Source organism: Ixodes scapularis, unplaced genomic scaffold, assembly GCF_016920785.2.
Source record: "Ixodes scapularis isolate PalLabHiFi unplaced genomic scaffold, ASM1692078v2 PGA_scaffold11__112_contigs__length_91849675, whole genome shotgun sequence".
Taxonomy (NCBI): domain Eukaryota; kingdom Metazoa; phylum Arthropoda; class Arachnida; order Ixodida; family Ixodidae; genus Ixodes; species Ixodes scapularis.
In genome coordinates this window covers 91,737,184-91,758,169 of record NW_024609837.1, presented here as the reverse complement: position 1 = coordinate 91,758,169, position 20,986 = coordinate 91,737,184, and the positions used below count along the sequence as shown (strand labels likewise).

The 20,986-nt window shown below is 47.6% G+C and overlaps 2 protein-coding genes across 2 annotated transcripts in view; one reads left to right on the top strand and one right to left on the bottom strand.

The window, feature by feature from the left end:
- Nucleotides 1–1,143: 1,143 nt before the first annotated feature.
- Nucleotides 1,144–7,360, top strand: LOC121835124. The gene is made up of 3 exons (XM_042289088.1): nucleotides 1,144–1,480; nucleotides 1,583–1,612; nucleotides 4,949–7,360. The coding sequence occupies exons 1-3, from the start codon at nucleotides 1,201–1,203 to the stop codon at nucleotides 5,647–5,649; spliced, it is 1,011 nt and encodes a 336-aa protein (XP_042145022.1). The 5' UTR covers nucleotides 1,144–1,200; the 3' UTR covers nucleotides 5,650–7,360.
- A 3,286-nt stretch (nucleotides 7,361–10,646) lies between these two features.
- LOC8034328 (advillin) overlaps nucleotides 10,647–20,986 on the bottom strand; it is a 44,729-nt gene continuing 34,389 nt past the window's right edge. Inside the window, exons 21-24 of the mRNA XM_029990848.4 lie at nucleotides 19,054–19,176; nucleotides 17,374–17,442; nucleotides 12,862–12,978; nucleotides 10,647–10,994 (exon numbers count right to left, since the gene is read on the bottom strand). Of these exons, the coding sequence (XP_029846708.2) occupies nucleotides 10,881–10,994; nucleotides 12,862–12,978; nucleotides 17,374–17,442; nucleotides 19,054–19,176 (423 nt within the window). The 3' untranslated portion in view covers nucleotides 10,647–10,880. The remainder of the gene's footprint in view (nucleotides 10,995–12,861; nucleotides 12,979–17,373; nucleotides 17,443–19,053; nucleotides 19,177–20,986) is intronic.

Below are 20,986 nucleotides of genomic sequence, written 5' to 3'. Positions count from 1 at the left end.
CAACGTTTGAGGAGGGAGGAATGTTGGCGGTCTGGGGGGTGTCGGGGAAAGCCCATGACGAGGACAAGTGGCGCAAAAAAGTTCAGCAATGGCTTGGGGATTCTGCAAGGTGACCCCGCCAACTGTACCAAGGTAGACCAATTGTGGACAGTGGTCAGGTCGTCCTGCAGTTTCTGATATTGGAGGGGGTTCTGGACAGGCTGAATGATTGTTACATCATCAGCATACAGGAGAGGGGTGCAATGCATGGAGGACGTGATATGTCATTAATGAATGTATTAAAGAGGGTGGGTCCCAGGATTGGTGGAATGAATATGGCTGGAAGAAAACTGGTGAGCATTGGTCTTACTTGTAGTGCAAAATGCATGAACCTGTGTGCATTAAAGCTACACTTTTCTGTTTGCCTCAAATTTAAAGCCCCTACAAGTGGCACGGCTAAAACAGGAAACATGAGCGACAAAAACGGGCGCCGCAGGGCAGTTTCCATGGCAACTTGTGCGCAAGCTGCGACCCTGTGACGGCGGCTTGGCATAGGTCCACGTCACCGCGTCCAGGGTTGTTGCTATGGGAATCAGCGCGCGGCGCTTGGTAGTCCTGAATTAACCCAGCCATTTGTTCCACATGCGCTTTGAAGCGTTCGGTAGGAACTAGAGTAGCTCTGTATGGTGCACGCTACAGGCCCATGTTTCGAGTAGCGCTTATCACATCAGCAAACAAAACGGCTCCTCGGTATATCGCCCACGGATAGGTTATATTTAAAAGTAGAAGCGCCAATTAAACCTCTAACGTACGAATTAGAGCTAAGGTTATGAGCTCCACAAGTGCGTCGCTCGCTACACTAAAAAGTTTAGCACTTCTATCTGAAATCTGAACCAAACAAAAAAATATGGCGCCTTGTGGCAATGACACAACGCCAGCCCGCGGACGCCGGAAAAAACTTCTGCATGAAATCGGAGCCAGCGCAGGCGAGTAGCAGTTAGAACGTTCAAGTATTCTGCAATCAAAATAACGGAAGCACACGCAGCACCAAAAGCGAAAATGGCGGCCCAAGATCGACTTCGCTAGCCCCCTGGCGGTGCCGAGGCTCTTTGAGTCGCCATTGGTCCGGGAGGATCACGTGGTGTCTAAAATTACCCAGGGAAGCGCAAAAGCGGTTGGCATCCATCTTGGCATCGTCGTTCGCGTAGTCCGCGTAACGAAATGGTGAATACGTGCTGCATTCGGAATTGCAAGACGAACAAAATTAAGTCGAGCGAAATCTCCTTCTTCAAGTTTCCAACGTCCGAGAGACTCCGGAAGGTATGGGAGGACCGTGTGGGCCCCAAGGGCTTCAAAGCGGACGCCAATACGCTTCTGTGCTCCCGACATTTTGTCAAGGGTCGTGTTCACACTTTGGGAGATCGTCGGGTCCTCCTGAAAAATTCGATACCTACGCAATGTCTAGGCAACGGAGACGTCGAAATGGACGCGTGTGTTGCAGGTAAGTCCTAAAATATGTAAGCGACCTGGGTGGTAGCTTTCGGTTGTCTCCGCGCCCATACTTATACGGATTTCTTTTCCTTCTCTCCCCTATGGCGCACAGACACCGAGGAGCCTAAGGACACCGGAAAAAGTACGGTATTACTACTAAAATTGATTACTGCAGCTTCTTTCTTTTTTGCATTTTTTTTAATTTTTAAACGAATAGTTTTTGCTGTATTCCTTCGAATATACCAGGGGTGGCCAAGCTGCGGCTCTTCGCGTATTAAAGTGCGGTGATAAGTTTCTTAACTTATCACGCTGGCATTTATTATTACAAAGGTGCTCGAAAGTGGTGCATTCATTAATTGAGAGTATAACTACATAAAAAAATAAAGTAAAAAAAAAAACTGGTCTTGTTTGTAAAAAAAGGTATCGCCAAGCCTTTTTCTCAAAATCATCAGTAAATTGTTGTAGGCTATTCTGGCATTTATTACAACCAAAAAATTGATAAAATAGGGAAAAAAAAATCGGCGTACCTATTTTTCACTTTATTTGGCCCAAGTGAGTGCCACAGTGACAGAAAATATTTAAGTGTACATGCTAAGTGTACACACACTCATAGAGTTATTATAATGTACGCTAGAGGTTCAACTGGCGCTAGTGTCTATGCAACTTCCGTGACGCAAATTGAAGCAGACAGCAACCGTCTACTTTTGCGGTGCTCATGTGCATTCCTATGGGAAAACGCGCGTGCATTTTGTCTCTTCGCCGAAAAATAACACGGAACACTGTGGTTATTTGGGCCGTACCCAATAATATATACCTTGATTAGGCACTGTAAAAGTGTAATTGCTTTAGTTAGCGCATTTTTCTTCATAAATGTACAAAGTTTAACTTCGCTACATTTGAGTCCCAAACGTGGGTTCCGCAGCAGTTGTGTAAAAACAAGCGACGATTCAAAGCAAAATTACAATCGAAAGGAATATAGAGTGTGTTCAAGGCTCGCCAGCATTCCGGTGACGCTTATATATTGATAATATGCCAGTCCTGTCACTATATGAAAATGACTCCCCATCGTGCATGAGCGGATAAAAACATTCAAAACATAGAATATAAAGTCCGTGGGCTATGAAAGGTGTCTCTCTGTATTGTTTTCTCCGCCGGACAGCTTTTATCGGGCACTCGTTCTCAAAGATTTCGAGCGTGCGGGTGATATTTTGAACGTAAAACAAGCAGCTTCGCTCAGAGCAGAAAGAATAAAGCTTTATGTTACTTATTGAAAATCGGAATAGATTACGTGGCATTCAATTTATTTTTATCGTACATGCACGGGTAGTTACTGATCCAGTGTTACTGCGTAGTTCTCGCCGTCCCTCTTAATTTCCAAATGTACTTCGTTTGTTTGGCACGTATATCCCTCATGCTGAAAAGCGCCAACGTCGTGTTAGCGCTAACAGTGTCCGACAGTGCACATAAATGCACGTACGGAGCCATTAAAGCACCGTTTTTAATGCGATGAATTTGAAAGAAAAAGGCCGTAACTGACCAATTATTTCATCGGTCGGACTGAGAAATGTTCCAAGCTACCTAGTATGTACGAATTATCTAAGATATTTGCTCTTATGATCGAGCGCTGAGAGAAAATGCACTCACTTTTTCCCATAGAAATGCATTACCGGAAGTCAATTTTCGACTGGTTGCTGTCTGCTTCAATTTGTGTCAGCACACTAGCGCCACTTGAACCTCTAGTGTACATTATAATAACTCTATGCACACACTCATCTCTGTTACGTCACGGCGCGGTGGTGGCACGTCGGTCGCACTTCCGGTCTGAGGCTGTGGGCAGAAGTCTCCATGTGAGACGTGTATTCCTGCGTTGTTTTGAAAAAGACCAGACAAAAACCTGCCTTCTCGTCAAAACGCCGCGACTGGGGCTGTACCAAAAGCGTCGAGAAAGGTTTGAGGGCCAGTTTTCATGTGCTTGGTTCGTCCGAGAACGGGGATACGTGCCATGAAAAGGGAAAACCAGACGCCGTCGGACCACGCTTGCTTGGGCGGGAGGCACTTTGGGTTGAATTCACGGATACTTGTGGTCATCAGATTTATTTGTTTTGTTCTAACATGAACGCCGGAAAACCGCCAAATCGTACGGACCACCTGCGGACTATGTTCAGTGCATCTTCAAGTTCAAACGGCCGCCTGATCGTTCGAACTGTCGCCTGCTCTTTCAAACGTTTCTGCTTGTCGTCTGCTCTTTCAGACGACACCGGCCCAAAGACCAAACGTTGGCCCGGTAATTGCGATAAGAAGAAAGTGTGGGCCTCAAAAGACTTCTATGTTTGAAGGTTGGTAAGGAGGCTCGGTGTAAACAGTGGATACAATAATATATTGATCATTTTTACCAGTGGCCATCACCGACTTGTTATGCCTGATTCACTTGGTCCGATTCTGCTTGAGATTTTCTGTATAGACGTCGACCATCTCAGCTACGGTTCATGCTTTTGCAGCCCGAGCGACGAGGCGACTGAAAATTGCGAGCAAAATCTGATCATGCGAATCGGGCTTTAGCGTACATTCTGCAGCTTCCACACGGAATGAATATCTCCGCATGTCACATTATTCACGCAAAGTTTTGCGGTGTAACGAGCCTCATTAATTTTGCTGAGGCAGCTGAAGTAGTCAGGCATTGCCAGGAAGACGTAGAATCAACAATTCGAACGCGAAAAAGGGCAGCGGGACTCACACCGACGCCGACAGCATCGCATTTCAATGGTTTGTTTTTGGGCGACAGCGAGCTTCTTGCCCACACCCCCATCGCACATGCGCGCCGCCGGTGGCGTCCGCTAGGGGCGCTCCGGTTTGTTTGTAAACATGAGTTGGTGTATGGGGAAAACGGTTTTTGGTTTTTCATGATTTACTCGGGTGAGCAAATCCTTCTACAATTTTAGCGAATGCTTCCACCACCTTCGGGCACCTCTCTAGTAAATCCTAGCGCGATACATTAAGAAACCGATTTATGTCGTCCCTCCAAGCAGCCATCGATCGCTTTGACTCGCGCAGTACAGGTAGCGCAAGTTGCCGTTCGATTGAAAGATTTCAGCCGTACGCATCCATCAATACAACACTGCTTCTTCAGCCGCCTCGGAGGCAAAACGCCGGCCCACGGATTCCTCCACGCCGGGTTCAAATCCCGTTCGAGGCCCCCACAATCCGACGAAGGTTTATTACAGAGAAGGCAGTGCAACCGAGCTCTCAGTTGCACGTCAAAAGATTCCCCAGGCGGTCTAAATTAATCTTCGGTCCTTCGCCGGGGCGTGCCGACGGCCTTCATCGGTTTGGCTTGTAAGAGTCCCCCGAATTCGATTCGAACACCGCTCGTCCCACACTGTTCCAAAGTCGGTGTCGGACGGCAAAAACAAAATGCGAAAGCACCGTTGCCGGATGGGTCGTGCACTCACTGCGCACGTTTCTCTTGGCTCCTCCGCAGAGAGCGGGTACAAGTGCCTCGTCTGCCACGAGATGGTGCACCGCATGTATGAGTTCCTCACGGATGCCCACGCGCACCGCTGCTTCTCGCAGCGCCAGCTCATCTGCGGCCACTGCCTGGTCGGGTTCCCCAACTTCAGCGACCTCATGTCCCACGTGACGCAGATCGGAGCGGATCGCCGCTACGTGCCCGAGGCGTCCGCATCGCCCGGCGTCAAGATCTCGAATTACACCCGCTTTCCGTGCTCCCTCTGCTCCGCCTACTTCACCTCTAGCTCCGCACGAGACGTCCACGAGGCGCGTCACGCGAGGAAGAACGTGCCCGTGCCGGTGCCGACTCCGCAGTCCATGGAAGTTCGGAGTGCGGAAGGGGCCAGAGCGCAGGCAGGTGGAGAGCAGACAACACAGAACGGCGCCCAGCGAAAGCCGCCCGGCATTGCACCCAGCAGGAGGGAGCTCTCTCATTACGCCACGACTGTCGTCTGCAGCCTGTGTAATTATTCGTTCGTGAACCTGCGCAGGCTGGACGAACACTACCGGTCGTGTCACGGGGCCGCGCCACTTCCGTTGGACCTCGTCTTTGAGGAAGACTTCGAGTACACCCTGCGGCCAGAGACGCTGTGCTCGGTGTGCGTTAAGCGGAGATCCTGCGTCGACACGATTCAGCGGTTGCTTGAGGAGGCGACCAAGGACGGCATCTGATGTGGCGAGACCTTTTCCGCAACAGTTTTTTTGTGCGTGCTAAGGGACACCTTGTAGTGAATCCTTCCATTCATGGGCCGTTTTCCAGCGTCTGAAAGCCTATGTGTCTAGCGTCTTTATACTTGGCATCAACTCTTGTGTGCCACATTGTGGAGGCTGGCATAGCTTCTGCAGCGCTTTGACCCCACACTGCTGCGAGAGCATGTGTTTTCGTGTTCTTTCTCATTTGCAGCTGAGAGTGACTGTTGGACTACTGCGTAAGGTATGCTAGCCTTGGCAACATAGTGTAAAAGAGTTGACACCGAGTATGGTTCTCGGAAGAAATTAAGTCACTGCCAAACATTGGCCATAACCTGGTGTAAAAAGATATACATATCGAGGAAGCGCAGTGTTGTTGGTCTGCATAGTGATGGTACCGAGGAAAAACGGAACTAAGCGGTCTTGCAGTTCTTTTCGCGATTCTTTTGGAGACATTTATGAAAAATCACGGTTTGCTTTTAAATTTTTATTTGATGGCCAACCTTTTCGTCCTAGAATTGGGCATGCAGTTATTGTGCATAACATTTGATTCCTTGCACAATTTCAGAGGTGTGAAGATCGCTGAATTTTTAGGGTGTGGCACATTGTTTCGGTGGTTGCGGATCCGCAGTCAAAAACTGCTCGGCGGAAGTACTGATCCGGTTGCGGAACATTGCTAGCCGCTCGCAGCTATTCGACACCAAGCGTTGCGGAAGTGTGTGTTGAAACAACGCACGGTGCTTGTCAGAGAAGTATGCTGTGGCTTGTGCGAGCAAACAGATTTTTGTGCTGTGATCCAGGATGCTTCCGGAATGAGGATTAAAATGACAACGCCCCACCAACATGCTGGCATTTTTAATAGAACAAGTACACTGTCATTCCCGTTGCCCTATTTACCCAGGAATTAACCAAGTTCAACATGTCTCTAAAAACAATCAGTTAATATGACGATTTTATTACAAAACTCCGGCAAATACTTGTCTTTTAATGGTGATATCTTTTGGAAGCCGAGAATCCCGAGCTCGGAGCTTTATCTTTAGCAGTTGCTCCTGCTCTTTGAGAGTTTGCAGAGCCGAAATGCATCCTTCTGCATATGGCTTGCGCTTGCAGCCTAGTGGCGTAATTGTTGTTCCTTACAAAAAGCTGGGAAACAAAATATAAAGTGAAACAAAGTGCAAATGAATACAGATAGTGTAAACTATCTGTGTTCATTTGCAGGGCTACTTTTTGAGCGAAAAGTAATCGACGAGATGAGATCACGATGGCGCGTGCCATCTTTAGCGCTGAAGACACGGTAACCTGGACTCGTAGCCAGTTGCGTGCGGGACGCATACCAGCGAGTTACGGGCCGCATGTTTGAGATCCCTGGTGTAGGCAAGCGGGTCTTTCATGTTGTGGGAGACTTAAGTGCCGTGAGCATATCGTCGAGCCACCCCCCAAGCACCTTGATAGAGTAAGCCGTGTACCACAGTTACGACGGCGATTGCAGGTGCAGCGACGGATTCGCTCGGTCAGATTGGTGTCTTGCAACGCCTGTACTGTTGTGAAGCATCATCGCAGGTATAAAACTGTTCATAACACGCACCTCTCGGATCTGTATTTGACACCCTCGCATGTGGCTGTAAATAAATCCCCTTGCGGGCAAGTACAAAATATGCCGCTTTCCCTCTTTATCGTGGCAAAGGTCGTGGGAAGAATGTATTTTGCGTTGCTTCGCGCTGTTGTTGCGCAAAGGAACTTTGCATGCATTTCCTGTCTTGGCGGTGTAAAGCCTCCAAAAGAAAGCCCTGTTAAAAGCTAGCACCCCAGCAAGAGTGGAATGCAAAGTTTGAATCTCTTGCAGTCATACACTTTGGCTTTGACACTATTTAATTTCTCACTGTGTACTCAAGGCGTGGGCTTGTTGTCTTCTCCCTTGTCTCCTGCATACTTGCACCAGATGTGCCGGCCTGCTCACCAGTATGTACAGTCTGTCCCAAACAAAAATTTTACAGAGTGCCTTTTTTTACTGCAAAAATCAACTACGCATTGCCGAAGGCTCATTCTCCGCCCAAAATATAGCACTAGCAATCCAAATCGGATGTTAGTTTCGGAACTAACCGTTATATTGTTAAAAAGTTGTAAGCGATTTTCTGAAGTTTTCAATGGGAAAATGGCGGTCGATGGAGACCTCGAATGCACGGAGCCAAACTGCCAGGAACTGGCCACATCTTCCCATTGAAATTTTCAGAAACTATCTTACCTTTTGGCTAAGATTACGTATGAAACTTTGGCATCTGGTTTGAACTGCTGGCACCATTATTTGGGCGAAAAATGAGCGTTCGGTGATGCATAGTTCATTTTTGTGGTGGAAAAAACCCGGTAAATATCTTTTTTGTGGGACACGCTGTAGATAAGGCCACGGGAGGTCAGTGCCAAGCACGGATTGTGCGCGAGTGCTGCACCAACATTCTTCGCTCGTATTTAATCGGCGACGACACGAGGTTCAGTTAAATGCTGACACAGCACTCGCGTTAGATCTGCGCCCTTTGCAACTCTTCTGTCGCAGGAAGTGGCTTGGAGTCGGCCATGTAATGGGGAATTCTCAGGTGGATTTGGGGCAATCCAAAAGCACGAGCTCATTTATTTATGTTGGAATCTTGATCTACAGGCTGTAAGCAACCTAAAGAAACTTTGAAATTACTTGTGGGTACCAATTTCCCAATTAAAACGAAGATTGGGACATGCATCTCTTTCTGTGCCCTGGAGCAGACACCAGGGGGCGTCGTCAGACAGTTTTCTAGCAGTAATCGCTGTATTGCATCTCCTACACAGAAAGATTTGAAGTTTTTGTCGAAATGCAATACACAACGCACCTAAAGAGAGTAATAATAGTAAGGTTCGGAATCTCCACGCAACTAACTATTTTTGTCGGCCAAACTTTATGGAGTTGGGGGAGACCTAATGAGCACTTCCCCCCCCCCTCTCAAGAGAAAATACCTAGTGCCCGTGTATTTCTATTGCTGCAAGTTTGTTTACAAGGATGTCCTGCCATCTAGAACCGGTCATTTTTATTGACTAAAGTCCAAGGAACAATGCGTCGTCAAAACATTACAGGAGGACATTCGAGACTGCTTACGTGTAGGAAGGCGAAAGCATTATAGTCCCGCGGGGGAAATGTTTTCGACTTATGTTTCTACACATATTGAAGTTTAGGACGACGTCCTAGAGATCGACGCCACATAGGGCGTCTACGATGACGTCAAGGACGGCGTTGAGAACAACGCTTAGAGTAAGGACACTTAAGCAGGCTGTGGCGTACTTGCGTGGGCGGCCATGTTTGCCTGCAGAAGCCGCCGTAGTTGTAGACTCTGTCCCCTCACAGTCTATTGCATGAAGCACACGACGAGCACCTTTTGCACACGGCGCTCCGGCGGTGACATCATGCTCACGCACTTGAGCGCGAGCAGTGCGCATACCTCGGCAAACCTCACTCATGATAGCCCTTATTCACCCTCACTTACCCTCATCTTCACAGGTGAGGTGAGGGTGAGAGGTTGAGGGGTGTGAGGGTGCAAAGGCTGTAAGGACTGAGTGTGCAAGGGGTGTGAGGGCTATAAGGCATGTGAGAACCGTGAGGGGTACGAGGCTAGTGAGGGCGGGCAGGTGTCGGGAAGACCATAAGTGTGTGAGGGGTGTAAAGGCCGTGGGTGGAGTAGGGGCATCAGTTTGCGAGGGATCCGAGCTCAAATGAAGCGTTTGCATGTGGGGCTTGTGCGAGACTGAGTTCTCAGTGAGGCCCGATTTCGCTTGAAGGCGTAGAAAATTTGTGAGGGGATGCGCGGGCATTGTAAAGCCCCTCTAACTTGGGAAAAGTGGCTCCATTCATTGTTGTGGAAATGCTCGAGACATGTGCCGTGCTGCATTTCTGGGAAGAACATGGCGTCTGAAATCTACCTCAATGCTGCGCTGTGCCGCCATGATCGTCCCAAGGATGCACGTTGCATGTGCCTCTTTGCACAGATGCACCTTCTGCTACTTTTAAAACGTGAAGGGGCTTTAGGGTGTTGTAACCTCTCGTGGCATCTCCCGGGAAATTGGGCCGATGCTCGCTTCGCAACAAGTTTGCCATGCAGATGCTTGGTGTGATTTGATTATTGGGTGTGGGCATACCTGGGCAAACCTCTCATAAGGGCCCTCATTACCCTCACTTACCCTCAGCTTCACAGGTGAGGTGAGGGTGAGAGGTTCTGAACCCTGAACATTCATGACTGCGAGCACTGTGAGGACCATGAGAGCAGCGAGTGTGCAAGTGGTGTGAGGTTGAGCAAGTGAGGATGAATGAGGAACTGCGGTGAGGGTGGCTGTGAGGGTGAAGGAGGGCGACCTAAAATGTCATCAAGCACGTGCTTGATGACATATTTTGATGGCTATCTTTCGGACACGACACCACTTTTTTGCATAATCAGGGAAGTAAGGTCATCCTAGAGGTCCAGGACAACGCCAAGGACAGCGTCGTCCTTGAGCATACGATTGAGTGGCGCAGGCCGCTCAATCCTTTTTATGGCCGTATATGCCTCTTTTTCGCTCAATGGGACAAGTGAGGCTTTCGCCTTCAAAGCAAACTTCTACGAAAAGCACTTGAGTGTTACTTTAAAACGTCGGAATGCATGGTGTCCGGGACAGGTTCCCAGCTGGAGTGCTTAGTGCCCCATGCCACTGATGAACTGGACTATGCAAAATGCCAACAAACTGTCCGAGGAGCCAGCAAATAACGCTACACACTGCGATTCCGGTCGTGAAAGTGACTGCATACAGAGCAGGCAAATGGCCGTTGGCATCTCTGCAGCCAAATTCGTGGCTAGCAAAGTTTGTCGACCGACCTGCTACAGAGCGGGCAACAAAGGAACAGGCATCGATAATAATGGTACTTCGCATCGTCAATACATTCGCGTAGCTGTACTGCAAGACCATATTTTCAAAGAAGGAACAGTCTTTATTTGGCTTACTTTGGGGAGCTGAGGGGGGGGAATCCAGTAACTTTCGTAAAATAATCTTGCACTGGACACGCAATGGGAGTATTGAGGTCCGAAGAAAAAAATAAAAAGTCCCAAAGAGAATAGTACGAGTCAATCTTTGGTTGTTTGGTTAAAGTCCTTTCGGCTAAATCTGCTTTTCGTTGTTTCTGTCTTTTTTTTTTTTTCGTGCAGTTTCTTGTTTTTGTCGTTTTCTTTCTAGAAGAGTCCCACTTTCTTCTTGAGGTCCAGCTTCTTCCACTTGGGGAGTCCCTCAAACTCCTCGTATGCCATGGAAAAGATCCGCAGGAATTCTTCGTCGTTGAGGTACAGCTGCAATTTTTCAAACAAAATTGTTTCTGTCACAATAAGTCCTACAGTCGGTGACGGGTGAAGAATTCGGTAGATGCTCCTCACCTCTGTCGCGACATTTGTGCCTTTGATAATGCTCTGCGTGCTCGGCTAAAGTTTGTGAGAATGTTTTGTTTTACAATTGGCGACGAGAATTTGAAGTGCTGCGAGAATGATTAACTGGACCAATGATATTAAAGACTAAAAGAAGTGGTTACCTTTACAACCAGTAAAGGAGCTATATGTTGTTGGGGTTAGCCTCACAGGTGAGTTCATTGTGTACCTTTGGTGTTGCTGACTTGCCCAATGAAAAGTGTCCCCCCCCCCCCCCCCCCCCCCGTCCCCCCTACATTCTTCATTGTTTGTTAATAGGGGCATTAAAGGGAAGGTGAAGAGCTTCTTCAGATTTTTAACCTTTGAATCTGAATATCACGTTCGTTTTCTCCAAAAGCGTACCCAAACACGAAAAACCTCTAACCAGTCGTTACGTCATACCTAGATCTTTCGGCAACCAAGCGCGTGTCGCTCGCGTGGGCGGAATGTGCAACTGAAAGCTTGCCAGGTATATCCCCCTGCACCGACATTATCCGTGACATCTTTTTTTTTTTTTAGAGCGCAGCTCTTAGGGGCCGTTCCCGGCTTAAGCGGCGTCGGCGTAACCAAGGTCACCCCAAGGTCACGTGACCCCTCCCTTAGGGTCACGTGGCCCACAAGGTCACGTGACCCTAAGGGAGACACCCAAAGTCACGTGACCCCCCACCGAGGTCACGTGACCACCCCGAGGTCACGTGACACACCCCAGGGTCACGTGACCTCCCCAATGACGTCATGGTCACTGATGACGTCACTGGCATCCGCATCGTCATCATCACAGATGACGTCATCAGTGACATCAGTGACGTCACCGACATCCGCATCGTCATCGTCATCATCGCTGATGACGTCATCGGAGTCCGCATCGTCATCGTCACTGATGACATCATCGGCATCGTCACATGACCCCCCAAGGTCACGTGACCCCCCCCCACCAGGTCACTTCACCCACCCAGTACCCTTCCCTCCTCAAGAGCTGCGCTCTAATTCGGTGTTACAGGGAGTTGTAAACGGCTTTCACTTTTTTTTACCTTCTTGAAAAAAAGCAAGAGCGCACGTCATAGCTTTGATGGACGCCAAAGACGCGCGAGAGTGGAGATACCGAAAACTAGATATGACGTCATGCTGGTGGCTTCGGCGGTACTTTGAAAATGATTTTCCGCAGCCTCTGTGCACCAAATTGAAAAAAATAATCCTGATATCCATGATCCTGGAGACCAAATGAAGATGATTTATGGGTTTTTCCTCAAACACAGAACTGCTTCAGCTTCTTCTTAAACAATTCCTTTAAAATAACTATCTGGTCATTGCAATAAACGCTCAACATTTGTAGCGACTTAAAGTTACGCCAAGTGTGTTAACACATCGCAGTTCGGAGCACGTAGAGCAAAAACCCGCATTGCAGAACCCCCTAATCCTGGGTTCAATCCCCACCCTTGCCTGTTTCAATTTGGACGAGCGTCGTGTCGATGGGCAGTTGTGCATTGTTACTGCGAGATGCATGTTAAAGGCCCGGGCCAGCAGTGGTATTGCACCGGCTAAATCTCGTCTACAGCAGATGCCAGACACATTGGGGTCGACCTCTGTTTAGTGCCAGCTGAACATAAAGGATTAGAGGAAGAGAGAGATAGAAAAGGCACACACACCACTGGTGTGCATGCCTTTTTTCTCTATAATCCTTCATTTATGTTCAGCTGGCACTGTATACAGCAATGAACCAACTAGCTCAGCTTCAAGCCGTCTAACATTTACTCGCCTCCTTGTTCGCAGGATCGACGCAGGTTGGGAGCTGGTCCGGGTTCTTGACGTTGAGCGCGTCGAATGTAAACTTCTCGACCTCGGACCTCGAGTTCCGGTACAGCGCCGCTTGTTGCTGCGGAGGTAGAGGGTAATGTCGTTAGGGCAGAAGTTCTAGAATTGCAAGATCCCATGGCACGACGCTCTGGTTTTTGTGCTGTCATTGGCTGCTGCTTCGGGGCGGCCACTTTCGACGTGTTGAAGGGAACGGGATGCTAAGCGCACCAATCGAAGGCACACCCCACGCACCATACGGGGTGGAACTACGGTGCGAGATGGCGAAACGCAGCTTTCCTTGATACCTGCATCCCGACAGTGGCCATGAGATTACGGCGCCAAATTCGACTTCCCCTTGTCGAACGAAAAGAATCCGGCAAATGCGGCCCGGTGCATGAATCTAGAACCGACGGTCCTTTCCTGCACAGCATTCTGAGAGCCCATTGTTGCTATGTGCTCGGCTCTGCGAAAAATGTTCCCACCCAAAAAATGTGAAAGTCTGCCATCTGCTATCATGCTCGCACTGTGCCCACTTTCACGTTGCAGACTTTGTTTTTGGGTCGAAAGCGTTTTCCACCCCCGTCGTTTTCCAAACTTGCGCAGCAGATTGCCCTGCAGCAAACTAGACGCGTGAGAATTTCTTTTTACGGCATATGGGCGCTACCTTGTTTACTCAAAAAACCGTTCGTCGAAAGACAATTCGTCACGGGGCAATTCGTAGCAGGGCTATTGGTCGCATAGGGCAATTCGTCAGAGGCTATTCGTCGCTAGGGCATCTGGTCGAAAAATGGGTTTCTTTTTTTAGTTTACGTTTCTTTAAGAAAGTTTAGAACCAACTTTTAAATGATTACAGCTTACCGGAATTTGGGAAGGAGAGTGGAGGGAGGGGGAATGGAACGTGTATGTATAAAAGAGAAAGTTCAGGAGCGTTCCAAGAAAAGTTCGAACACGGCCTTGTTTTCCGCGTTCTTTTGGAGTTTCGGAAAGGTCGGAGGCTTTTCTTCTAAACATGCATGCTGTGTTGTATCCTGTTTAAATAGTTCACAATCCTTTGTCCGTTTTCTGTTCGCAACTCCAGCCCGCCGCTCGCCCTCTCGCGGACGAACGGAGAAACAGAAGAACGGGAGCGGCGGCGGCGCGGACACGGTGGCAGGGGCTGTCGGCCTTGATGCGTGAAGCCATTTTAACAAAGAAAATTGAGCGCGTTAAAATAGGAATTCTTGTGCTCCACCTTGCAACAGCCTTACACGAAAAACTGGGATGTCTAATTTCATTAGAGACTTTTCGTATATTGCATGCGCTGCGGATTTCTGGTCATGTGCATTGCCGCCAACTCAATCTGTGCTCAACGTGACGGCGAACGCTCCCGCTATAATGTATAGAGCTCTAGCGTACGGTCTACGAAAAGTCTATTCTTTGCCCTAAGTAGGAGAAAACTGGTCGCGCAACGATATGTCGAGCAATACACATCGGGAATGGGTTCGCGGTTTAAGGCCGTTACAAGCACGTTTAAGAGCTAGCACACGCATACTTGCTTTCAGGTAATTACAAAGTAAATAAAAATTACAAGAAGGATTTTAAGCGCGTCTTTGTTAGCCAGCCGTTCGTGACGAAAGCTTAGAACGGGCAGTTTTGGTGAGAGAGGCCGCAATGTTGCAAATAACACGGTATAAAAAATGTACAATATATTAAAATATCTTTTTTGATAGAGCAATAAAAAAAAATCCTAAACACGTCGATTATGTTAATAGGCAGTTTTAGCATAGCTTTACCACAGGCTACCGTAGGCTACCGTGAGCATGGCAACGCTCCTGGCACGCGCTGAAAATTGTGCTTCAAAGCGCAGCGCGAGCCTCCGGTTGTAATGCTACACCGCATGGTAGCCTGCAATTACAAACTTCCTATCAATAACCAGAGAGCAGTTTTATCACGTGTTGCAATGCACTAAAACCGAGACAGTGAGCAGCGAGTTGCGAGCCTGTGACAACGCTGCTCTTCCGAAGCTTGACGGTCACCGTGCCCGGCTCACTTCTTAGAACACCAATGGCCAGGCAAAGCACAAACACAATATCTTCATCACCCTCAAAATATATTCTGCCACAAACGGTAACGTGGCCGGTGCCTAAAACGTGCTCGCCCATCACAAAGCTTCGCAAGTTCAAGGTTCTGCAACTTTTAAATATCAGCATGCTCATTTTGCTAAGGTGCATCAACATCTCCATCACCTGTACTATGATCCTACCTTAACCACTGCACGTTTATAGACAAAAAAATCATTTTTAGCGCGCTGACCAGCGTCAGCAAGCAGGCACACGTATAATCCTGGAGAATCTATCCCCGTCCCTTCCGCCATCTTGGAACTACCGCCCCGCCCACCGGAGTTGCAAATATTCTATTCACCTTTAAGCTGACAGTATACGGGAGACTGCATGTTCGCTGGGACAATCTTATCACTGAAGACCAACAGTTTGAATGGTTCAGCAAGCAATGCAAATAAAACTTTTCGTGAACTGACACCTGTGTGGCTATCCTATCAAAATAACTGAAACATATTTATAACTCGGCTGTTGCGTACACCCACAGATGTAGACAGCATCTACTGCGAAAGTAGAGCATCTAATCCAAATCTTAAAGGGGTCATGAAACGCTTTACCAACTTTTTCCTGTTTAGCTTTCCTCCTCAACTTATAAATCGCGCATTCCACCCAACAGTTCAAGAAGACGAAAAGAAGGGAGGCCCCTCTCGCTCGGAATCTGGATTGTGTACCCGGACAGAGCCATTGTCCCCATAGAAGATTAGCCCGTCGCTCAAAATTCAGACAAAAGTTGCTTTCCCCAACCCGTTCACCCCGAAGCTGGCAGTGCTGTGGAAGCTACGTGCTCGTTGGGCCAGCCACACTTGGCGTGCGAGCGTGGCAAATGTGGCTGCAGAGAATCAGGTCAGGTGATGAAAGGGAGGCGGCTGATTGGTCCGGCAAGCGCGTAGCTTCCACCACAATATCAGCTTAGGGGTGAAGAGAATAAGTGAGGTCCGGTGGTGTGTGACGTCAGTTTGGACCCGATGACGTGCTTTTGGGACCGCGGATGTATCACAGTGAAAAGGCTTACGAAGGGGAGGAGGTACGAAATAGTCCGCTGTGTTTTCAGATTTTTGCACTGAAAGCCAGGCTTTTGACTTCCTACCTTTTTTTTCTTTTGGCCCACTGAACGATGTGCTATTAGTAAAATACCACTCTAAAATGATTTATCCCAACCCAAAAATCGTTTCATGGGCCTTTTAAACATTCTGCTATAAAGCTAAGTATCAAATGAGGGAGAACCTTCATTCGTACTTAATGATATTGAAGCAATATACACGTTAACGAAATGTCACCTGGACAAATTGCCCTATGCAACGAACTGCCCTGCTACAAGTTGCCCTGCTACAAATTGTCTTTCGACAAATAGTCCTACAGCCTAAAAAAACAGATCGACCTCCTCACAAACAAAGACCTTGCAAAAACTTTCGCAACCGCAATAGAATTGCGAATCGTTGCAATTTACACAATAATAAAGCACTGATGACGCCCAGGCTCAGAAATGACATATCCACTGACAATCTAAGCACGTGAATGTGAATACGACCCGCACTGGGACACCGACCGTGTCACAGTGCAGGCCATGTTTCTGAACCCGAACATTACCTCAGCTTCTGCACTCTTAAACGCCCGTCCACGCACTTGCGACTTTTTAGAACCGAGTGTTTTGAAACCTCTTAAAATCTCTTTTGACGATGGGACACACTGGTACTGCCTGGCGGGGGTAGCAGTCGAAAGAACACTTGGCAGTCCCGTATATTTCCTTTTTCTTTTGCGCATAATTCATTCTTTCTTGCCTTGAAGAACTTTTGTCAATGTTACAAACAAAAGTTTATCAGTAGTACATACATTTGACCTCGCAAATAGCACCAAACCTTCGCTCTTGTGAAATGCAGTTCCATGGTCACCGCATAGATGGCGCCAGTGTGTCAGTGTGTTCTCTTGTCGTAAGAGATTTTAAGAGCTTTTAAGGCACTCAGTTCTATGGAATCTCACGTGTGTGAACGGACTTGCTCAAGTAACGTAAGTTTCGATGGATGGCTCTGCAGGAGTGTAGACACTTCACAAGAACTTTGACTAACTTTCAAGCGAATAAGGTAGCACCTTCAAAATTCCGACATCTGCGATAAAGTGGTTTTTACTATAGGGTATTTGCTATGCGAAAAAGGCTTGAATTGGCATTTTTTCCGGGGGTTAATACGTCTTTATACCCAGAAAATTAAAAAGGGATGAAATAAAAGTAGACTTGCATCCTTTTGTTTCCCCAGAGAAAAGATGAGACATGTTTTTAGCCCCTACTCCTGATTTGAGAAAAATGTTGAATTCTTAATACTATGTAATCGTTATGGAGTTTTTACCAAAAAGGAAACGTTGGAGGAAAAACAAGCGTGGTTCACCTGCATTGCAAGCAGAGTTTGGTTGCTGTCCTCGATCTCATTCTTGATGCTTTCATAGGTCGGCAGAGTCTGCAAAAGGTGTCGGTTGTAGGGGTCAGCAGTTAGACCTTTGAGAATCACAATAATCACCCACGCTATGGAGCTAAACCAGTGCTATCTTGTTTGACGCAGGGTCAGCAAATGGAAATTCGGTTAATTTAGTTTTTAGTAATAGATGAACGGGGCTGGAAAAATTTTTAAAAAGCTGCAGTGGGATTGTTTGAAGAATACTAACATAGCAGTCAACTACTTACTAACGTAAAATACATTTTTGCTGAGAGGAATTCTACGATAACGTAGAACACATAAGCCTTATGACCAAGAGAACGATACTAGTATATGTGCCGCTACCGCAGCAGGCTTCCCTTGCGGGTGGCACTTCGCTCCCATTGGGAGGCGTAACTGATCATGTGACCATAGCGACAACCAATAGCATTCATGTCGGAAGTCACGGTATGACTCTTGGTACATCGATGACTGCAGCAAGATTTACTGACTTAGAAACATATTTTTGACAATCTTGTTAGACGTGGCCAAAGTAGTCTTCCACAAATTGTCACACAAAAATCAATATACAGACAAATATTAGAAACAAGTGCTGAAGCCAAACACATACGTCACAACAAAAAAAAGCTTTTACTAAAAATAAAGTTGTTTTTGTACAGTTTTTACAATTTGATAACCTTGGAGGTACACTGAACTTGTTGCAAATGAGCTGGGCACATGCCGGGTGTGTGAAGTTGTGACAAGTTCAGATGTTGCGACGACGCGTCATAGTGCGACGTGATGCAGTCGTGCCTCATTAATATGAACGCCGTTAATAGGAATACCCCGTTACATAAAGACGTTTTAAGGTGCTGACTGGGCTAACTCGTGCATTTTTGTCTCATTACTAAAGGGGCACTCAAATGGATTCTAAGATTGTCTATTTATAGTGATAACTCAATCTACGGGCTCTAAGCATCCTAAAACAAAGGAAATTACACTTGTGGCCGGCCGATTTCCTCATTAAAAATCTAATCAAAGATCGTAACAAGTCCCTCTTTCTGCGGCTCGGAGCAGACACCAGAAGACCGCCATCGGACGACGTTTTCAAACGATAATTGCTGTATTACGTCGCCTATACCTCAAGATTTGAAGTTCTTGTCAAAATATAATGCGCATTGCGCCTAAAAAGAGCAATAATAGTGACGTTGGGAATATCCACGCAATCGACTATTTTCGCTACTCAAATTTTACAAAGGTGGGGGGATCCAAGAGAAAATAGTGTCCGTGCATTTCTACTGTCGCAAGTTTACTGGACGTCTTGCAGTTTAGAAATGGTTATTTTTATTGACCAAAGCCCAACAAACAATATGTATTCAAAAACAAGCTTCTACAAAAAGCACTCGAGCGCCCCTTTCAAGGACGACTCGCATTGTTGGTGCGTTTTGGAGGAAACGGAGCTGTCCATACTAGAGAGACATCACCGTACCACTTGACACCTTGACCCGTGTGTGGGTTTAGCGCAACATGTCGCTTTTTTCTTGAAACCCGGCCTTGCGACGCATTTCGTGTTAAAACTTATATCTTTCTAAAGTTTTTTTTTTTTTTAGCAGTCTTTTTGCAAAAATGTCGAACGGGGTGGCGGGGGGACTTCACCTTCCAAAATTCATTGTCCCAGGAGGTGAAGAAGCCCGTGAAGTTTGGCGGCTCGAGTCCCTGCTTGACCCAGATCACCGGCGTCCCCAAGTCCCTGCAACTGGGGTCGTCCTGAAGGTAATCCTGAAGGGACGTGCAAGCAGGCCTGAGCAGTTGTTGAAATTTCTGACACATGATTTAGACTGGTATGTAGTAAGGCTGGGAGTTTCGTGATCTCATAGTACAGTATAGACCACTTACAACGTAACCGCTTATAGTGCAGGACCGGGTATAACGCGGTTTTTTTAAACCACCGGTTCGTCTCCCATAGAACTCCATGTAATTACATACCGCTTAAAATGCAGGCGCGCGAAGGGAAATACCAGTTATAGTGCGGTTTCTGGCACAGCCCGCTGGCCGCACCGACGGCCGGAGCAGCGAGCACGCTTCCCTGTGCGACACTAGATAACGGCGCTGACGGCGCGAGCAGCAAGCGGCACTTGCGTAGCAGTTGCTCCAGAGCCGAGTTGCTCGAAGAAGCGGGAAGAAGCGAAAGGCTTCAGTTGCCATAGTGACGCAGGGACGCACGCACATGTCGTTCACGTGCGTGCGTCCCTCCGCTGCGTTGGAAACAAACAACCGCAGCGACAGACCAATCGCAGGTCGAGGAGACGTGTTCGCGCGCGTTGCATGCCGGTTGCGGGCCGGCTGCTTCTATCCACAAACACGGCGTCGGTTGTGATCGTCGTCGTAGACGGCGTTCATCTCATCGTTCCGCATAAAAGCGCTATCCTTGACTGTGAATTTTCGTTGTGTGTCGCTATGATAACCCAGCACGTACTAGAAGGGAAGATCCACCTACTCGTGCGGCGATGTCGTGGCGACGCTCTCAAGACGGCAGAAACGCATGTGTCGTCGTGTTTGCTTACTTCGACTACAGTGGTGATTTCTAAGCATTTGTGTCCTTGAACATTGCCCGGGCTTCTTATTTGGTGCATTTCATGCGTGTGCTCAAGTTCAAGGTATTACTGGCGCGTACCGTATGAAGGATGCGAATTTTCACGCGTTTTCATCTCCGGAGAAAAGTGATTAAGGTTAGCAATCCCGAACGCTCGCAACGTCCGTCCGCAACCCGCGATGCCGTTAAAAGGCTGCGCCAGGCAAAAGCCGCTCATTTCTTTCAAAATGTGTGACACACTTGAGAGAGAAGTGTACTAGTCTGGTGAAATAAAGACTTTCCTCAAACTAAGCTTTAGTTTTCATCTAACATAAAATAAATTCTTTTACAAGTGTAAGTTGTCTGACGACATGTATTTTGGCCTGAAGAATTGATGTTTTGGTTATAGCGCGGTACCGCTTATAGCGCGGATTTTCGCGACTCCCACGACATACGTTGTATGCGGTCTACACTGTAGACCAATTAGACTCGTGCAGAGCATTTCCAGTAACTGTATCACTCAAAAGCCTAGGGAGGCACAATTTACTTCTACAAGAGAGAAGGCAAAAAGACATCGACAAAGTGTTTACGTGCCCTTCACCTACCGACGGGAAAGCTTGACCACGGCAATGCTGTCGGTCGTGCACATTGGCAATAGCAGTGATACAGCGCCGAATCTGTGCTACACCGGTGCCAGCTCAGCACCAAGCTGCACTGAGAACCGGCCTGGCCCGTTTGCACATGCAGCAGAGCACTGTGTCTCAGCTACTAGTGCTGAAAAGAATGACTTTATGCCGACGCAGCACCGACTTTGTGCTGTACTACATCGGTGTGAGAACTACTCAGCAATCATACATTGGAGTGAGGTAGTGTCCGGTGTGTGTTGGTATTCTGTGCACCATAAACTGATCTTAATCTTGTCGGTTCACCAGCACATCGAGGAACGGCAGGGTGTCATCCATCTCACATTCCACAGTCAACTGAACTGCCGGATCAATAAAATTGAGATGTGCAAAA

Excerpts from the sequence above, each read along its gene's own strand:
- LOC121835124 (XM_042289088.1), top strand. The coding sequence starts at position 1,201 with ATGGTGAATACGTGCTGCATTCGGAATTGCAAGACGAACAAAATTAAG. Across the intron at positions 1,481-1,582 it reads AATGGACGCGTGTGTTGCAG|ACACCGAGGAGCCTAAGGAC; the intron begins GTAAGTCCTAAA and ends TATGGCGCACAG. Across the intron at positions 1,613-4,948 it reads GCCTAAGGACACCGGAAAAA|AGAGCGGGTACAAGTGCCTC; the intron begins GTACGGTATTAC and ends GCTCCTCCGCAG.